Source organism: Thunnus albacares, chromosome 4, assembly GCF_914725855.1.
Source record: "Thunnus albacares chromosome 4, fThuAlb1.1, whole genome shotgun sequence".
Lineage (NCBI taxonomy): Eukaryota > Metazoa > Chordata > Actinopteri > Scombriformes > Scombridae > Thunnus > Thunnus albacares.
The window spans coordinates 36169721-36190044 of NC_058109.1; the positions used below are offsets into that span (position 1 = coordinate 36169721).

The following is a 20324-nucleotide window of genomic DNA, read 5'->3' on the forward strand; positions in this document are numbered from 1 at the left end:
CAGGACCATGCAGAGAGTGGAATGATGCAGCCACTGCCCTGCATTCATTGTCGAGGCCTTCCTCTGACTCCATGCTGGCAATGGTGGGACCATTTTTGGCTGTGTGATGTCTTGCTCCACTGCAACGAGAGTGACCTGGAGCTCAAGATAGATTCCTGCGTCGATGACGAGTCCTTGCTTCATCCGGTGCTCCACCACCACCACAGCCAGATGCCTTGGTCAAGGCTGTCTCAGTGGCTTCACTGATGGATGATGTCTGCAACATTGCTGACCTCCGGAAATCCACCTCTGATTTCAGTTTGCCATGATTTCCCAAAGGTTATGGCCCAAACCAGTTAGCTGGCTTCATGAAGGCTTTTATGGCCCGGCTCATGCAGCTCAACCTGCTTTTTTTCACCTCCTCTCCTGGACATTTCTTAGTCTGTCGAAACATTCTGGAAACAGCCACTGAAAACAAAGTCACTAGTCGCAGAACTGATTTCCTTCCTGGGAGTGCAGGGCCACACGGAGACAGGCTGTCCTGGTATGCCCCCCCTAGAAGAGGCCCTTGCAGCCCTCCTGATTCCACACTCAGCTGGCTGGGCAGTGAGCAGGAAGCTCCAGCCTCCACTGGTGCAAGATAGAGACACGCTGGAATATTTTGAGAAAACTTTCTGTCAGCTGGCCGCAGCAGCTAACAACTTGGTGTTGGGCATCGCTGCGGCTAATACACCACTAGACCCTGACACATCAAATGCTGTGTTGAAGCAGCCGACAGTGATGACTTCACAGACCACCCTGTTAGCTCGGCGCTTTCGATATCGGTCCCTCATGGGCTAATCTTCCATTTATCCAAGGTTTGTCGGTGGAGAGGGCCAAAACAGTGTACCACAGCTTCCTGGCTGCTGCCACTGAGCTGGCTGCCTGCCCTCTGACACTGTTTTATGAGGAATGGTGTCACAGCTGCCCATTAACAGAAGGGATGGACAAAACACAGAGCGTGTTATTCACTCCAGTTCTGCTGTGGTCCTTCTCCGTTCTTGGGCATCAAGGAGATAAATCTATCCTCCCAAGAGGAGATAGATTCTCTGTCCGAGAAGATCCAGGACCTGTTGCTGAGACAGGTCTCAGTCATTCCCACTCATGACGGACAGTACTTCCTTGTTCCCAAGAAGACGAGAGGTTTCAGACCCATTTTGAATCTCCACATCCTGAACCTGCATGCTAACCATCAGGAGATTGCTGCTTTCACCTTTATGGAGATAGGATATGAGTACAAGAGGCTACCATTTGGCTACTCTTTCGCTCCCTGCATTCATTCTGAATTCATCTTCAGTCATCTTCTGTCTGAGAATAACACAAAAATGGTTGGACAAATGAAAAACATGCAGGCAGTGCGGCCACATTTATAAAAAGGTAAGCTAATTTAACATAATAAAGTGCTGCGGATGTAACGTTAACGTTACTTTCAATTATCCAGAGTTTGGAAATGACATCTGGATTTACTGAGGAGAGTCGGTCTGTTGTTTTGCTGCAGAGCAGAGTCACATGGACACCGTGTGTGAACCAAACGGCAACTACCATGTCTTGAGGCTGAAGTACTTTAAATTGCCACGAGATGCTCCAACTGGTTCCTAGTCAAAAAGCCTCAACTTCTCTCTAGAAACTCAATGAGTCATTATGGTCTCATTTTCTAAATTCAGGCACTCTAATAAGTGTGCTGGTGGTCATTTTGGAAATTATTGCTCCATGAATAAGATTTGAAGACTTATAGTAGCTTTGATGTCTGCCGTGTGGGCGTTAATTGACAGTTGTGATTGACAGTTGGCTCACCTGCTGCCCTCCCTGGCTCCAGGACTCGCACTGAGTTGGAGTATTGTCGCACTATTACACTATGTTTAATGTTACTTGATTACAATATCTGCCAATAGCACAATTTAGCTAAAGTTACTAATGTTTGCCCAAGTTTGCAGCACTGTGTTCCCAGTAAGCTAGCATTTGGGTCTGAAGTAGCAGGGCGTGTTTCCAGAGTGTGAAAGACAACACCCTGCACTCCTTAATTGAAAGGTTGGCTGGCTCCAAATGGTCCAAACCTGCAAATCTGGGCTTCAGTAAAGACTGTCTTTTACACTAACCTTGCAATAGACAAGAATGACACTTGTAACCTTGGTAAAATACACAACAAAGGTCGTGACAGATGCATCCTCAAAATGCTTAGAAAATAAATGTCTTTAGTTTTTGTTTAATACTAACAAAATCAAATTACTATATTTTGACTGTATTACGAAAAGGAGGTCAACAGACAACATCAAAGTAGAGTTTGAGTGCAGCGGTGAGGTGGAGATCTGACTGGTGCACAAGGCTCAATGTTGCTCTGCTGCTGTTTAGCAACTTTGCTTTCTCTTTGAGGGCCTTAGTCTAATCTGTAACACACCCTCACAGCCCTGTGCATTTTGTGCAGTTCCAATACTGAGCTGGGAGAAATTTAGGGATATAATGATGGAACTTCGTGCTTGAACAAAATCAGGGAGTGTTGAAAGAGATGGCTGCATAAATGTGGTTAGCTGCCATCTTGTTTGATAAAAGCACCAATATTTGATGTTACAAAAGTACCTTAAAATAAAATAACTATGTCATCATTGAGACATTGGTATTGATCAGGTTACGTCTACTGATATACACTGTTATAGTAATTTTATGTTGAATGGGAAAACAGTCCCAGTAATGAAGCAATCAGTTCATCTTCTGTTAAAACTGCACATGATGTTACAATATGGCCCTTACATTTGTAAACCACGTTAAAAAGAAAAAAAAAAACTTAATGTAGGATACAGAGAAATGTAATTCTTAATTTGTCACAGCAGTTTGCCCTCAGCCATGGAAATTTCCTGCTCTGACAGTCCATCACTCATTAGATAGGAGCAGTGATCAAGGTCACTCTGCATCCAGAACCATGCTGCCTTAGGTGGAGTTTTTCTGGAACAGGTCCAGAGGCTGCTCTGCTGCATCTCCCTGCATCTGTCATGCATGTCAAACTGTTCAGAAACTTTAAACCAACTCTGAAATCAGGAAGATTCATAACTCCCTGAACTGACCCCAGAGTGCTTCAGTCAGTCATTATAAGAACTAGTGGAATTCTTTAAATGCTAATGGAGGCTGTTTCACTCCTTCCATCGTATTTCCTTGAGCCGAAGAGACAAAGGACCATTTTAGGAACTAAACTGGAGATGCTGCCTTCCCACAGTACCTAGTACCAGCAGATGTGTGCAAACATTTTGTGCATTCGTGAAATCGTTTCACCTTGTTATTGTTGGTTTGTAGGAAAATGTAATTGGCAAACAAGGTAAAACCTCTCTGTCAGACCAGAGTATGGAGAATATCTTTATTCCCAGTATATATTTCATTACACATCACCGTATACACTTCTCTGCCACTGACTCTTCCAACAGGTCGTTGTTCAGTCCTTTCCCATACGAGCATTTTCTGATATAGTGTCCCAATCAGCAGGGCGACATTGTTTGTCAGTTCCTTCCAAAAAGCATGTGATCGTGACGAAAATGATCAATATGAGTGTTTTCTGATGTGCCACTTCTAGGGAACTACAACTATTTTTTTTTAAGGCTAGAGAACGCATCACCATGGTAAAAGAACCAATTCTAACTGTTAGGAGATGGAATCCAAACCACAATCTCCTGTGTCAAAGTCTCACATTTAAAAAAAAAATATTTTTAAATATGGGTCTCTACAATCAATGCTGGTGAGGAAAGTCTCATTCACTATGTTCCAAATAGTGCTAAAAAGTGCTAAATATGTGTTCTTTATGTGCCATGGTTTTACTTACTTGCCCTCTTAGAGAGCTCGGGCTGAGTCAGGAACTGCTGTGGGCCTGTAAAGCCATGAGACTGTATGTGGTACTGCACGGTACAAATTAAGCTTGACTTGGGTACAAGGGCGTATGTATGTTTGTTCCAGTCATTCATATGTAAATGCATTTTGATGCCTTTGTGCCAAGAGGACTCTTGAAGAGCACTTAATGTTGCTGTAACATAACTCTACTGAGCATCAACTGGCAGCTCTCCTAATTTAATTTATTTTTTCCAAGCCAAAGAAAAAAAATCAAGATGCTTTCATCCTGATTTATCACATTAGGTCCATAAATAAATACCAAATAAATAATGAATTACTTCCACTGTAGTTGTTATTTGCTGTTGATGCCAAGCACCCACATACTGTAAGTATGTGAAGTCTGGATAGAATGTGCTATTAATTGAAAGTGATGCAAGATGCTGTAAAGTTGAAGATGTCAGTGAGTGCTGCTGTGTCCAGGAGGTTGTGTGTATTGGACTTCATTTAATTGAGGTTATTTCAGCCTTAATCCTGTATGAGTTTGCTGTCCTCAAACTAGATTCATGCTGCTGAAATAAGAGCAAATGCTTACTGATTTTAATATGGGATCAGATTTATTCGGACATGCTTTAATGTCTGTGTTCATGGTCCTCTGACATTTGAACAAAACTATAACACTCTTAAAGGACTTACTTAAAACATAAAGCAGTCTATGAGTATGCTTTCATGCACTCTAGTGTCTTATGCTAATTTTGTTCATATTCATTCCATGTAAACGCCATATTCAGGATATGGTGCGCATCTAACATACTGTCTACACAGGCTGCATAGTAAAGGCAGCACGTTAGCAGAACAGCGGCGGCAGCTTCAGACCTCTGCCTATGTCCACACAGGATGCGTTCAGGCACAGTATTGAATGTAGGTCACTGACATGCTCAGAGCCCAACACACAATGACTGTGGTTACACACCTTAAACAGAAGAAAATAGACTTGAAGTGCAAAAATATGTGTTGTTTCATGGTTACATATGAGTGAAACGCATTGCTAAAAATGTAATGCTGGCTGAATTATGTTTTCTCTCGACATAATGAGAAAATGTTGTTGATGAACGCATTTGACAATTTGAAAAAATGTTGATACTGAACATATGAGTGAAATGTTCAGCGACGATGTAATTCTTTTTTTCCTCACCAAAATATCTGATCCTACAGTACAATATCTGCTGGTAGAAACTACAGCAATATTAAACTTTTTATGGTTATGCTTATACACTGGCAGCACTTGGATAAAGTTGGGGAAAGATCATGGTCTTGGTTTAATACAGAAAAAATCTGCAATGACTTGAAGAACATATGTTAAAGTGGCTCTATAATCGATATTTTTTATAGTAACAATGTATCAAATGACAGTGTGCAATGTGTTGTACTTGGCTTGTAGTGATGAAGAGAATTATCAGCAACTCTACAGCTGCCCTTGGCTTTGCGGAGCCTTTGTCTGGCTGCAACCTTACTGTTTTGGGTCACTCTCTGCCCTTTTCAGCCTGGAAAAGTGGATAAAAACTGGATAAATATCTGTTTCATGATTGTTGACATTGATTGCATATATCTTTGACTTTTCATAGTTTGAGTATGAATCATGGAATAATATAAAAATATAGATGTATCAGTTATTTCTGTGGTATGAAAGAAGGAAATAGGCCTAACAGTCTTGTTCTTAGCTTTACCTTGAAAAGCTCTCAGTAGAGCACATCAATTGGCTCTGTACAGTGTTTCTGGGACTTGTGTGATGTGTCTCCCCTGAGATTCTGCCCCAATTCAAGTGACTGAGGACAAAAAAAAAAAAAAAAATCTTCCTCTGTTAACTTGAAGACTGATCTGACGTGATATCTGCTCCAACACTGTAATTTCTACCTCACTCTCTTCTTTTTCCCCCTCTCTCTGTCTTGAGAGAGATTCTTGTTTTCTCCCTGGGTGTCCTCCTTCCGTCACTCTAATCAACCCTTTTAATTACTCTCACTATCAGCCACCCAGTGCCTCTCTGTCACCCCTGGGAGTCTCTGCCTGGAAAAGGAGAGAAATGGAAAGGGAATGCAGAGGCTGATGGCAGGCAAGGGGCACATCAAGGAGGCTATGGGGAGACCGGGGGCTGTGGTAATACAAGGCCTTTGCCAGTCCATCAGCAGCACTGCCAGCTCGTCTCCCTGCCTGCTGGGCAGCTGATGTCATGATAAATGGGCTTTTCCTGTCCCAATCCAATCCAGCATCACCCTCTAACAGCACCACACAGAGCCAGGGGAAAGAGGCTAAAATTGGTGCTTGTATTCAATAAGAGGTCTTTAAACTCTTAAACTTGATTTCCCTCTTAGATTTATAATTCTTAAGTTTCTGTCCTCTTGTTTTGTTTGAAATATCAACAACTGGGGGAAACACTTTGCAGCACTTTGAGTAGCTACTGTCAGAAATACAACAGAAGAGGAAGAGCTGGTGTACAGGCAAACAAACTGGGCAGAGAGGATTTATCGCTTCATGCTTTCATAAAAAAAGACTACAGAATATTCATAACTCTTCTGACCATATCCCACAGTCTTCTTTATCAAATGTGGCATCCCATCTGTGTTCTCTCTCACTCAAAGATAGTGAGCTCACTTTGACTGCTAAAGCAAATTTTTACAAGCTTACAAGTCTCGGGAATCTTTTTAATAAACTAAACAACATAAAGTGTTCTAACACAAAATGTGATCTGGAAATTCAAGACCTATTGTATAAAATGTTATCCTGCATACCTTGTGATATGTAGTTTGTGAAGGATGAGTAACATGGTTTTAAATGGTACAAACAATCCTGAGAATAAGGTTCAAAGTTCATTCTTGACACTGCAGTTGAGAAAACAAACTCACCGCATGGTCTATTTAGTCGATCTGGAACTACTAAATGGACTTTGTGATTTGATTATTTCCTCAAATCATGAGAAACTTTTTTTTAAAAATGTATTTAAACTGTATCCACCACCTCATTTAAATTCAGATTTCTATTGGAAACATTATTAAAAGAAGTGTTCTAATTTATTTCTTGTTATAATCCTAAAAGGTGTCATTATGATGAAATTCAATTTTTGATACTATTTCTGGTCAACATTTTGCAGCAATAGCCAATTACATTGTCATGAAGTGAGTGGAGCAGGTGGACCCAAACACAGATGATGGCAGGCAGGCATGATCAGATGCAGAAATTATTTATTGAATTTCTCAAAAGAAACAGGAGACACTGAGACACAGGAACACTGACTAGAAACGCAGACGACTCGACAAAAACTGAACTGAAAACTGGACAACAAATACACAGGGGGCACGTCTCAAGTCTCTTATTTTATGTCTCTTCGCCTGAACCGGAAGTTGTTCCTGATGCGTCATTTTGACAGGCGTCCCAAGTCTCTTATTTTGCTCTGAGGAGCGACGAGGGATCTCTGAGGAGCGAGGAAACACGAGAGCAGCCTTCACAGAAGTCTTTTACCGGCCGACACGCCTCCTTATTGGATATCAGTTATTGAATGGACGCTGCAGCTGATCTGACTGATCAGATACATCACTGCAGTTTCATACCAAATTGGAGACAGATTACAGATGAAATTTAAGTGTATCATTCCCAAGTTTTATGTTTTATTTATTTTCTGATTCATCATAGTTAAAAATCTGTTAATTGTCAGTCTGATCAACAAAAGAACCATAAACAACTTTCCTCATTTATAAGAAAGATTTTTCTTTCATGATGTTATTTCCTCCATTAGACTGTTTCTTGCTGACAGACAGACTCTTCCTGACTTTAATTTTATCCATAATAACAGTTAAACACATTTATATTTTACATCATTCATTTCCATTCAGTCACATGTGAGACTGAAAATTCCTGAGCGTCGGTTTTGATATGAGTTAAATCATTTTCATTTAGCCAAATACATATTTTCCAGTGTTCAGAAGACACCGTGATCATATTCTGGGTTATTGAATGATGAATTCACTATCAGGGTTATCAAAAAATACAGATGCAAATAATCAATAAACAGTATAAACGCATTCTGCGAGAAGAAATGGTTTCTGTGCCTCTGAGTAGGACACTGTATAAATGCAGAATGCAGGTTTTTATTTAGGTGTTTGTTAAACAGGTAACAGGCTGCAGAGAGGAAACAGCTGCTCTAGCTGTGAACCTTTATTAGTATTAGCACAGTGCACATGTGTACAGACACAAACTCCATCAGAAGTTTCTACAGCTGTTAAAGCTGACTGACAGCTCATCCAGCTGTGATCAGCTGTCGCCGTCATCAGAAATGGACGTCGCTTCACGTGACGCTTCAGAGGAGAGGACGTCTCATGTCTCTTAAAACAAATTTCCTCGTTTCCTCTCTCCTTGCTTGGTTTCCTTGCATCCACGGTGGGAGGGACTAAGACGCAAGGAAAAGACCCAGGAAGTAAAGGTTATACCACAAGGAGAAAACATTTCAAAATAAAACAGGAACTAAAGTAATCAGATAAGGAACAGATGACACAACACAAGGGCAGACAGGGGCTGCAGTCGAATAGTCTTTTTTGCTTAGGAAGGTTCCTAACTGAGTGAAATGACCCGGATGTATCTAAGTGGCAGCCATGATAAGAGCTGGTCGAATTCTCTAGATGCTAAGGAAAGGTGCTCCAATGCTTCCTTTCTAATCTCCTTTAGCATAGGGTACACTTGACCATCCTTTACGAAAGAAGAGGAGATAATTCCGTCCCACGATTCCTTGCAGCAGCAAGCGACGCATCATTCACAAACTCAAATGATTAAACCCACATTACACATCCATAGCGGTCTGTGTCCCCTCCGTCCAAAGCTGTGTTCAGCTTGTTTGATAACAGAATAAAAAAATGTACAAAGCGTTACATGTTTTTCATTTGAATTGAAAAAAAAAAACAGAAATTCATGTGCTTTTCCCGTTTTCGTCTTCAAATCGGCAATTGGAATAGAAATTAAATCAAAACCAGAAAACAACTGTTTTTTCACTTTTATTGTTATATCTATATTATCTGCCCCAACTGTCATTGACTATGCTCGCTATAGATAGATAGATAATCAATGAAGTTACACTGCTGTGCCTCACATGTAAATGTGCACAGCTGTCTTATTGGGGAAATGCACTAATCATTTCTGCTTTATTAAATACTTGCAGGGATCACCCCACATTAAGAGAGATGCTGTGCGCATTTATGCACCAGGCACAGCAGCATAACTTTATTATTTAAATCTCCAGACATGAAGTTTCTTCACACGAAAATCTGCAACAAAATAATGCATTGTATATTAGTTTATCCTGTTATCAAACAAGTTGAACAGAACTTTGGATGGAGGGGACACAGATCCACAGCCTGTATCAACCAGAACAACTTTAAAACACAAACAAGTCAAGATTTCAAGGTGTTTGGGTTTGTATGTGGTGGTTCTTAAACTAAACATAGCACAAAAAGTAAGGAAATTTGTGTTTGGTAGATTATTTCTTTGTTGTAACAATGCTTCTTGGCAATAAATCTTATACCATTGGAGAGCCTGTTTATTTCCCTTTTAAATGGTGCCACATTTGTAAGGAACATGCATTTGTGGGATGAGCAGGAGAGCTGAGTATGTGGGTTGTGCTCATGAAAAATATGCCAAATCTTCTGCGGGACTCTGGGACTCTGTAAGCAAGACCTTAGTTTCCCAGGGTTTGCAGTGTACCCACGAGGCCAGAAATCTGGGTGTAATCTTTGATTCAGACCTGAATTTTTCAAAACATTTCACCAAAATCACCAAATCAGCTATCACTGAAATCAGGAACATTGCAAAGATTAGATCTTTCCTCTCATTCAGTGATGCTCAAATACTCATTCATGCTTTTGTCTCTAGCCATTTAGATTACTGCAACTCCTTATCTGCCGGACTGCCCCTAAAATCAATCATCTGCCTACAACTTGTACAGAACACTGCAGCTAGGGTTCATACGAGGACTAGAGAATATGATCACATTTCTTGCCTCATTGCACTGGTTACCTGTGGTTTTTAGAATTGATTTTTCAAATTTTACTGCTTGTTTTTAAATCTCTGAACAGCCTTGCCCCCATCTTACCTCACAGACCTTCTCATCCCTTAGACCCCAGTTCATTCTCTTGGATCTGTGGACCAGCTGTTGCTTTCAGTCCCCAGGGCAAGGCCTGAGACAGAGGGTAGAAGGGCATTTGTTATTAGGGCTCCTCAATTGTGGAATAACCTTCCTCTTGAAATCAGACAAGCTACCTCTTTTAAAACTCTTTAAAAACTTGTTTTTATTTAATTGGATTTAATCTTTTTTTTTAATGCTTTTGCTCATTTATTTATTCTTAAGAATTTTTCAGGGTCTGTTATCTTTGTTTCCATTTCTTATTGCCTTGTAGCTTTTCAATAAGTAATTGCATTGTGTATTTTGTTTTGATGTCTGTAAAGCACTTTGTAAACTTGTTTTTGAAAAAGTGCTATATAAATAGAGTTTAATATTATTATTAATAAAAATACATCATGATGTAATGTGAATTAAAGAAATGGTGAGGCGGGTGGGAGTAAATATCTCATCTGCAGTACCATTTGTGTATTAATGGGGAATTCAGGCATATGAATCTCAAGCACTGCAGTTTTGTTTTGTTTTTTTCATTTTTAAGTGACGTAACAGCAGTGAGTGAGTTTAGAAGGAATGGTGACTTGCAGGAGTTGTTGATATCTGGAACTAAAAGCCAGATCCTAACAATACATAATATACTGTACACTTAACAGAAAAATCCACATCTAATGCTGGAGTTTAATTTGGACAGATATCTTTTTAAAGTCAAGTTTTGTTATAAAGTCATCATACATAATGATGCTTATGCCTAACCCTTGCCAATTATAGCTTTAATGGAACATAATGCTTAAATTTCCTTCATGTGTTTGTGGTTGATTCAACTCATTAGCAGAACTACAGGTAGGGTAACATAGCTGTTGGGATCTGTCTGGGGGCGTTTCTGCTCTCTTTGTCAATAGTGAAGTGGCTTCCTGCCAGAGCTGCTGTCACATGGGCCTCATCCTTAATCAGTCAGCGTAACATCCCGGCTCACGACCCCCATATGTTTGATCACAATGTGACAGAGAAGTCTTATTAGTCCTCTGTACCCTACAGTAATTAAACGTGTCTTGTTATTTTCTATTCCCCCTGCCCCCCAGCCCAAGCACTGCTTCTCTCCATCCGTTCCTCCATCCTCTCTATAATTATCCATCTGCAAGGCCGTGGGAAGCCGGTGAGGTTGAAGGTAAGTGTATTTATTGCATCACGCCGACAATAAAATTGGCTGAGCCATTGATTTTCCTTCCTTTTTTTTTCTTTCAAGGGATGTAAGAAAGTTGATTACAGATAGAATAAGCATTAGATGTTGTGTTCACATCCTTTGCTTTAGTGCAAACTGCTGCACACATTGCTGGTCTAATAACTTAGCCGACAGCGTTACTGTGTGCAGTGGCTCTCATGGTTCATGGAGTGTTCATGGTTTAGCGTCATGCACACATGGAGCACTTATAGGATAGTACTGGAGTGCTATAGTCAATTCTGTGTCTTGCTGTGTTTTAACGAGCACACTGGAGACTCTTTTTGGAAACGAAACTTTTCTGATGATTATTTTAGTGTTCTTTAGACACTGATCCCTGTTTAAATTCACAAGCTTCCACTTACACTGTGAAATATTGCAGTACAAATGATACAGTGATGACATGTCACTTGGAATGGTATAACATCAATAATGCTGTACAGACACCAGTTTTTTTTGTTGTTGTTGTTGTTGACTAATGGAACTTGTGAGTCAAAGGAGGTTTTTGTCTGTTTTGGAGAAATACAGTAGTGTCACCCATAGGATTGCACACCCCCTGATCCTGATGCAAGTCCAATGGTGTGGGCCAATAAATGGATAGGGGAAGAACTCAAGTTCTCTGTGACACGAGGGGGAAAGGAAGTCCTGCAGCTGTCGGCTCCTCTGCTCCAGTCACGTCACTTCTTCCGGGACCTTGTATACGGAGCTGCTGTAGGAGGAGGAAAATAAATATCCTCAATCAAGTGACCTATGACTACCACTAGCACACACACGCCCTCAGAGTAGCCTGTTACACATTCCTTTACTTATCGTAATAGTGCGCGTTGAACCAAGTCTCCATCATCGACGCCTGGCTAGTCCCGCTGTGGTCTGTCTGCTTCCTCGTCCCAGCTGCACCTTTCCACCGGTGTATCCACGCTGCTTCAACAAGTAGTCTCCGTCCTCAAGTTCCCACGACCAACTGCAACCAATTTTCTGTGGAGCGAACCCTCTCACATCCGTTGCTTCCCCATATCTCCAAGTCTCTCCTGCCTTTCCTTCCTTCTCCACCTGCCTTCACCTCACACACTCAGCCAAAAAAATGAAGGAACTCAGTCCAGTCTGCCAATCCTGAGTGAAGGGGGGGGGGGGGGGGGGGGGGGCATCCAATCAGTCACCGGTGTTCTCACTTAGTCCATCACTTGATCAATTAAAGTTCAATGCACTCAGTCCAAGTTAAAACACAATATCTAAAAACAGATGCATAAAATAAAAATAAGACATGCAAAATATAAGATCAAGTAGGACTACAATTATATCTCACTTTGACAATCATTTTGCAGGGGTTGTGTGGCGCTCAAAACAATGTATCCATTTTACAGCCACAATAGTAGCGACAGAGTAGTCTATGACATAAGCACATGTTGACAGTGTTTTTGTAATTAATATCACTGCCAGAAGGGAGAGACAAAAGTTCTGCACTCTGAGGGTCTGCATAAAGGGCTGGTGTAAGATAAATAAATACGTTTTTTGAATTGTGAATCGTGCAAAGATATTCCAGAACAGCCCCAAATTAAAAATATGGACCTGGAAATGTGCAGAATATGTCCCCTTTAAAGAATAACTCAGATCCTTTAGTGAAAGTAATGCTACAATGTACAATGTAGAGCACATTAAAAGTAATTTAATATTTTACTGAAATGAAAGTATAGATGTATTATTGGCAAAATATACTAACAGTATATTAAAAGTATAATATCCCCTCCCAGTGCATTACATTATGTTTATATGTTTGTATAATGCCCTATAGTGTTTTGTATAATACACTTTGGAGAGAGGAATGTCGGTGTGAATGTGTTGTGTCAGGTAACTTCAGTCAGAGTTTAAACAGCCTCTCTTCATCTCATTTTTCAGCAAACGGCAGCATTTTAAACATTCAGTCCAGCTGAGAAATGCCAGTAAAAGAGACACAAAGTGACTTTATTTAACCCAGAGCGGCTCTGCTCTGTCAGTGTGGATATCATTAATTCAAACTGCTGGCTGTTTGTTTGTGCTGCTCCATGGTTCACTCGCTCTCAACACAAGTTGTAAGAGTGCAGCAGGGTGTTTTTGACAGCTAGTGTACCTGGAGTGCATTGGGTTACTATAAACAAAATGATCAGAATGGATTGACTTTCATATAGCCATTACCAATCAAAAAAAGAATCTGATAAAATTGTACTCTCGTACATTTTCTGTTTGCACAGATTTTTTTGCACAATATGTCTTGCAAAGTGGTCATTTTGTGTGTTAACTATCTTGTGAAGCTTGCCACCTCAGTAGTCAATTTTAATGGTAGTGATTAAATAATTAATTTTATGTTGTCACAATAAGGTCATGATGTCCCCACAATGCGACAGCCTTCTCAGAATCATCGGGATTTTAAGAAGCTCCCCTTTTGCAAGTTTTTGCTTTATTTCATCCTTTCCTGACTGCTAGCTCGCCAGGCTAATGCTAATGCAGTGGCTGTGCTCTGTTTAATCTCCCTTTATTGGATTTTAAATTTGTACATACAAGATTTTCATCATTGTAGGTTGCCCAGGCCGACCTCGTGAACTATAACATGAAGGCTCCTACTTTGACATGTGTAAAATTCTCTGTGTGGATTGTTGGTCTATCAGCCATACTGTACCTTTTAACACAGCTTCTCTTGCCTATCTCTCTAGTAGTGTAATGCTTCATTTATACTCCCGAGTGGATGCGCACACAGACAGCTGCGGACACCGCAGCCAGATAGTTGATGTGTTTATACTACCTTCTGGTATCTGCGTTGAGGATGCGTTCCACACATGTGCAGTAGATCAGCGTGTGACATTTACCGCAGCGTCTGACGTATTGCGCACATGTGCACTACGAATCAAATCAAACCAAGATGGTGACATATGTAGACGAAGAAGAAGAGCTGCTTTGTCTGTTGTACTTGGCAAAATCACACAAAAAAAGAAAAACGAGGAAACAAAGAAAGTGGAGTGTGCGGCCGCTCAACCACAACAGGACAAGTGTAGCTGCAAGTTACAGACTGGGCAGCTGCACTGTGTCGAAGATCATTCCAGAGGTGTGAAAGGCCATTTGGGACACTCTGCAGCCGAAATTCGTCCCCTTCCCGTCCCAGACACAGTGGAGGGAAATTGCAAAGGATTTTTGGAGAATCTGGAACTTCTCACTGTGTCTTGGTGCCGGGAAGCATGTTACCATCAGAGCCCCCCCAAATGCAGGTAGTGACTACTTTAATTATAAGGGAAGTCACTGGCTTGTTTTGATGACTGCATGTGATGTCCATTATCGGTTCACGATGGGGAACGTGGGGGCCTATGGACATGAAAGCGATGGAGGCATCTTCAAGGAGAGTATTTTTGGATCCAAAATACTTGACGGGTCTCTGGAGCTGCCACAACTGGCCAACCTGCCAGGCACAGATGTCACCAATCCATAGTTCAATTATGTTTAAATGGCTTGCCATAGTTTTTCATTGAAGACCTCTGAGAGGAAGATGCAAGAAAAAGATGTAATGTAAAGTAACTCTTTTATTTACAGAACAACAACAAATAGCAACGTTTAGAGCAAATAACTGCCTGATCACTGGCTTAAGTCCTTTTCCAGCACTTCCCTCTGCTTCCAATAAAGCAGCTGGTGGATCTCAAATAGAGCCTCCATGCGCTCACGTGTTGGAAGTTTCGCCAACATGTCAGCCACCATCATGACAAAGTGGTGTTCCTCCCTCTGATTGTCTCTGGCATGGCGAATTTCCTGGAGACGTTGCAGGATTGCATCCTCAACAGGTGTGGACGGCGCTTTTCTTTTCCGGGACATGGCGGGGGAAAAGAGGACACTCGTGGCAGCTGAGGAGGATGAGCTGAGGGATGAAGGCGATGTTGGTGGTGGTGGTGGTGTTGTTGGAGTCACTGGTGGCAGAGTCACTGTTGGTGGTGATGGAGTTGAGGTCCTTGGGGAAGTGGATGAATACTCTTGTGCATCACCACCAGCATCAATAGATTCCAGGAGTAGCGTCACGGTGTCACCACCTTCATCTGCCTGCAATACATTAATAAGAGTTTGTCAGCTATGTTAATAGCTTCCACATACTATTACAAATGTTCATTTTTTCCGGCTGAAGCGGCTGAAGTAATTCAGGACAGTAACATGTACTATCTGTATTACTGGCTGTAATGTACATGTGCATTGTAGTTTGTATCTAGGCTTAACTTGTGGGTCACACTAGCAACTCCATTTCGCTAGTCTGTGCATTCAGACACAGGCTTGCTCACTTTAACAAGTTGTGCGGCAAAAATAACAAGCACTAAAAGCACAAGTTAACCAAACAGTGGTTACAGATACAAACGTAGACGTAAGGTTTATGAAACTAACCAAGCAACCAGAAAAGGCATAACTTCAAATTTGATTCACATTACCTCTATTGGAAAGTTGGAGTCCGTGTCCCGGTGTTTCACGAAGATCGACAGCCAGTTCAAGAGGGAAACAATGGGGGGAACAGAAACACTCCTGCCTGCTGCACCGCTTCGTCCTTTGAGCTTCTTCTTCGCCTTCACAAACTGGATCTTTAAATACTTCCACTTCTGCCGACACATGGCTTCTTCTTTCCCCAAACTCTGGGCAATTTCCCTCCACGAAGTATTGCACATTTGGCTGTCTTTGTGCTGTTTAAGAGACGAATTGTACAGGTGTGGGTAGCGACGGACCTCCTCACACAGCCTCTCTTCAAATTCAGCCTCCATGTTTCTTTACAAGCACACGCGCAGCTGGTGCCCTTGTAGCGGACGGCTTTGTGCAGACAGGTCCGCGCGGACACAACAAATTGCAGGTACGCGGATGTCCGCACAGAGCCTACGCACACACCCTCTGTTGACGAAATTTATGTCATGCGGACTCTAGCGGATCCTCGTGGACACGGCAAGTATAATTTGAGCTTTAGTAGTAGTAATGCAATCTCTAGTATCATCATGCAAAAAGTTTTGCTTTTGGGTTCATTTGTCCAGGCTTTAAAGATACCCTATGTAGTTTCTGATCTCTAGTAGTGCCATAGATGAGTTTTTTTTTTTATGAGTGTGTCCCTGTTTGCTTCTACTGATCTATAGGTGGCAGTAATGCCAGAAATGCAGCAATATGCTAATAAAGGCAGAGAAGAAGGGTGCAAGCTATAAACACGGATGTAAACAATGCAAGATTTAAAATAAATAATTATTAAATTAATTTGAAAAAGTTAAATGCATTAATTAATGGATTAATTAATTTAAAAGCATCTAATAGTCTCCTGCTTGTATGAGAATAACACAATGGGGGGAGGTGGAGTGCTCTGCTGTGTTGTTAATTATGTTGTGTCTCCAGCAGTGGAGAGCAGCCTCTCTGCTGCACCGTTAGCTCTGAAGAAAGCCATCGCTGTCCAAGACACTGTGAGCATGAAACAAACTGAACACTGAATTATTTTATATAGTTGTTTAGTTGCTAAAGCCCCCCTAAAATAGCGACACCCCTGGTTTTGTCTAATTTCTGCTGAGCAGGCTACTAAATTGAAGTGAGTTGTTGCGGCTTAATTTATAAAATACTTCTAACTTCTGCAAGCCAGTGAATTGAAATACATTTTTAATCATTTACGTTGTCACCAATTTCTGTATAATTCCAGCGGATCAGTCCAACTTTGTAACAAATTTCCTAAATGTCAATTTTTTTTAAATTTATTGCAAGCCACTATTAATTGCTAATTGCTAATAACCAACAAATACAACTTCATAATCAAGAATCAAGTTACTAATTGACCATTTTCAAAGTCTCATTCCTTGATTGCTTATTGAGGCCTGATAATAATGTCTTCACACCACTCAACAAGTTAAAAAGTCATGTTTTTTAATACTTTGAGACAACAATACATAAATTTACACTTTTACAAAATTTTTGAAATGAAAACACAGCATTTGTGTTTTACACCGTAAATAACACTCTTTAAAAAGGCGTCCAACCACTCCATCTTTGTTTTTTGGCCAACCACTGGTTCCACTCAATGAATCTGAGGTTCTTAAGAGCTGTGGGCGTTCGGTTACCCCTGAAGCGGTAGATGTTCTCATAACAACGCCAAGCTCTTTAATGTGTTTTCTGTGAAATATACTCATCCAGAGCGTTTTGGAGTCAGTTTAACTCTGAATATCGAGGAGGACAAATCAGCTTTCTTTCAGCTTCTTGGGTGACACCTGTATGTGAAATGGTTAACAACAGTTTGGTAACACGTAGGCACTTCTGCTTGTCACTTCTGTGACTGTTTGGGAAGGACGACACAGGCTATTTCCACACATGTAATTAATTAGGCTATTAATTCACACTGCACAACTAAATAATATATCACACATTTTTTGGATAAAATATATTTCATATGCATGGCATATGTAGGCCTATTTATCTATTTTATTAGGTCCTGTGCTTGCATAATGTTGGGTGTTACATTTTTAATAGATTGGCCATTCTATCCTTTTGGATTTTATTTTGACGTTTTTACACTTCACTTCCGCTTCCTGTCTGTCCACCGCGCTACTGTGTGTCCCAAATGAGAAATGAAAAAAGGAATTTGCAAAAACCAAAATTTTGAATTTGGTGTTCTGGATTTTCGTTGGGAATCAAAAAAGGATTAGATCACGTGTTCTAGTTTTTTGTTTTTGGTTTAAAATGAAAAAAGGAAAAACCTCTGACTTCCGTTTTTGGTTTCAAACGCAAAAATGAATTGGCTGAGGATCATGGGTAGGCTAATGTAGTCGCTTCCGCTATCGTACAAAACTGACAAAAAAACTTTATTTCTAAACCAAAATTGCACGGTCTTTTGAATTTGGTTTTCCGGATTTTCGTTGGGAAACTAAAAAGGAATAGATCATGTGATTTAGTTTTTCAATTTTGGTTTCAAATGCAAAAACAAATTGGCTTGATGTCCGTAGACCTGTTCGATATTCAATCCAAAAAGGAATAACAATAAAACAAATCGGAAAAAAACAAAAAAGGGTTTTTTGTTATTTGATGGCATTGTTCATGCACCAAGCTTTGTTAACATAATGCACAGTCCCCCACAAGTCAGTAGCTGTTGTATCCACCCTGAGGGTGAAGCAGCCCAGTAGCTCAATGGTGTTATCAGGGATGCTGCTGTTAAGCCATGTTTCCATAAAAATCATGAATTTGCAGTCTATAATCCTTTTATGAGTGGTGATACGCAGTAACAGTTCATCAATATTGTTCACCAGAGACCGTACATCGGTACACTGACATTAGTTTAGCCATTAGCGCTCCTCTTTCCCCTGTTTGTTCATGCTCCTTCCTGGCTGGCGGCATTGGGCTGATAGACGCCGGTGTCATGGTATTAGCTGTTACTGGAGAATGGGGCCATTTTCAGTCAATGGTAGCAGTCAAGGAGTTATTTCAAACCCAGCTGAAGTGTCTGTTGATGGATAGAGTCGGTGTTAAAGCTCTGGTCCACCAAGAGGATATATCTATGTCCTGCTGCTCGTATAGTGCTACTGCGCCATGCCTGTGTAGCAGTGGTTATAACATGTTGATGTAGTGATATGATATACGATTGGGAGTCTGCTCATGGTGTTTTATTTTGCTTGATGCGGCTTCTGTCAAAAATAGAGTAGTGGAGTGGAGAGTCGTTTCTGAGACACTTCTGAAATGTGCTACGGTGCGTTTGGTGGGATCAAAAGCATTGACTAGAGTGGCCCCAATCAGCTCTGGTGGCTGCGTCGGAGCCGGAATGCAAGCAGACATGGCTGGTGATATCATGCCGTAACTTGACACGCCAAATGGCGCATGATGTCTGATCTCGCAATTCTCGCATGATCTTATAAATCTCATGTGATCTTGCAAATCCAGCTGCCTCGCAAGGTAATCGCTCCTCGCGCATCCATCAAAAACCTCCCATACTACTGAAGCCCATTCTAGGAGGAGTTTAGATACGGGCCAGGGATTGTCAACATGGTTTAGAAAAGAGGGAATATCAACAAACTGGCTGATCTGCAGTGGCAGACACTTGTGAAGATCATATCTTACTGAACCTTCACACAACAGATTTCTCATGCTGCAGCTTCAACCCAGTGTCTGTCATGATGGGAGTCAATACTTGTCACAGGGGAAAAACATTCCAAATAACACATCCAGTTCGAGCATTTAGCCTTCAAAATAAAATGGAAAAAAAGGTGCAAATAAATAAAGATCAAGCAAGATACCAAGGCCTGTATTAATTAAAAATCTTGTGCCATTAAGTAATTTTAGATGTGCCTTCAAAAAATGAAAAATATTACAAAAATATACATTTTATTAAATAAAATGCGACAAAAGCAGCTTATAATAATACCTTAACCAAAGTTAATCATTTTTGCGCCTTGGCCAGCAGATGTTCATATGTTTCTATCTCCTCTGCATCACTGCATCAAATGGGTTGAGTACCACTGCACTAACCTCACACTGAAATAAACTAAAGAATAAGCAGTGTGACTGTGATCCCTCAACATCAGTGATTTGACAGTTTCTTAGAACACAAACTTTAGTGCGAACTTGGAACAATCTTGGTGTACAAGCTATAAAAATCTCAGAGGTTTACATTAACAACCGGACTGTGCTATGTACCAATTATACAATTTTGTATTCGGTTCATTCTTTTAACTACAACTAACTAATCTCTATTGTATCTGACAACCTGAGAGCATTTATAAAATTCAAAAAATATGTTAATATTAATATGCATCTAAAATGACTGCAATGTCTTATACAAATAATAATGACAAGAAAAATCAGGACATGTGTTACCATCCATAAACAAATCACAGTCCTATGTAAAGGATGTTACAAGTACGTGCAATGAACAAGTCAACCTAAAGCCATCCATCACAATGAATGACTATTGTAAGATAAAAAAAACAAAACAAATAGGTTCAGAACATGAATATAAACACAGCTGGCAAAGGAATGCACCGACCCTCTGGAAAATTAGCGCTTTGGACAAGTTACCAGTTATGTGATAAGAACATAGGGACCAAAACCATCCATCTTTCTCTGGTGGACTGTTGGCTGTTAACCAATACTAACACTATAGCATACATCATGTAAACTATCTTACACAACTTGCAT

The 20324-nt window shown here is 40.6% G+C and overlaps 1 protein-coding gene across 1 annotated transcript; it reads right to left on the bottom strand.

The window, feature by feature from the left end:
- Positions 1-14217: 14217 nt before the first annotated feature.
- Positions 14218-16056, bottom strand: LOC122980992. The gene is made up of 2 exons (XM_044349470.1): positions 15620-16056; positions 14218-15242 (listed from the first exon to the last, which is right to left on the bottom strand). Exons 1-2 carry the CDS (start codon positions 15941-15943, stop codon positions 14787-14789), a joined length of 780 nt encoding a protein of 259 aa, XP_044205405.1. The 5' UTR covers positions 15944-16056; the 3' UTR covers positions 14218-14786.
- Between the last annotated feature and the right edge of the window lie 4268 nt (positions 16057-20324).

Coding starts and splice junctions, on each gene's coding strand:
- LOC122980992 (XM_044349470.1), bottom strand. CDS start 15,943: ATGGAGGCTGAATTTGAAGAGAGGCTGTGTGAGGAGGTCCGTCGCTAC. Junction 15,243..15,619: donor ACTCCAACTTTCCAATAGAG/GTAATGTGAATC, acceptor AATGTATTGCAG/GCAGATGAAGGTGGTGACAC.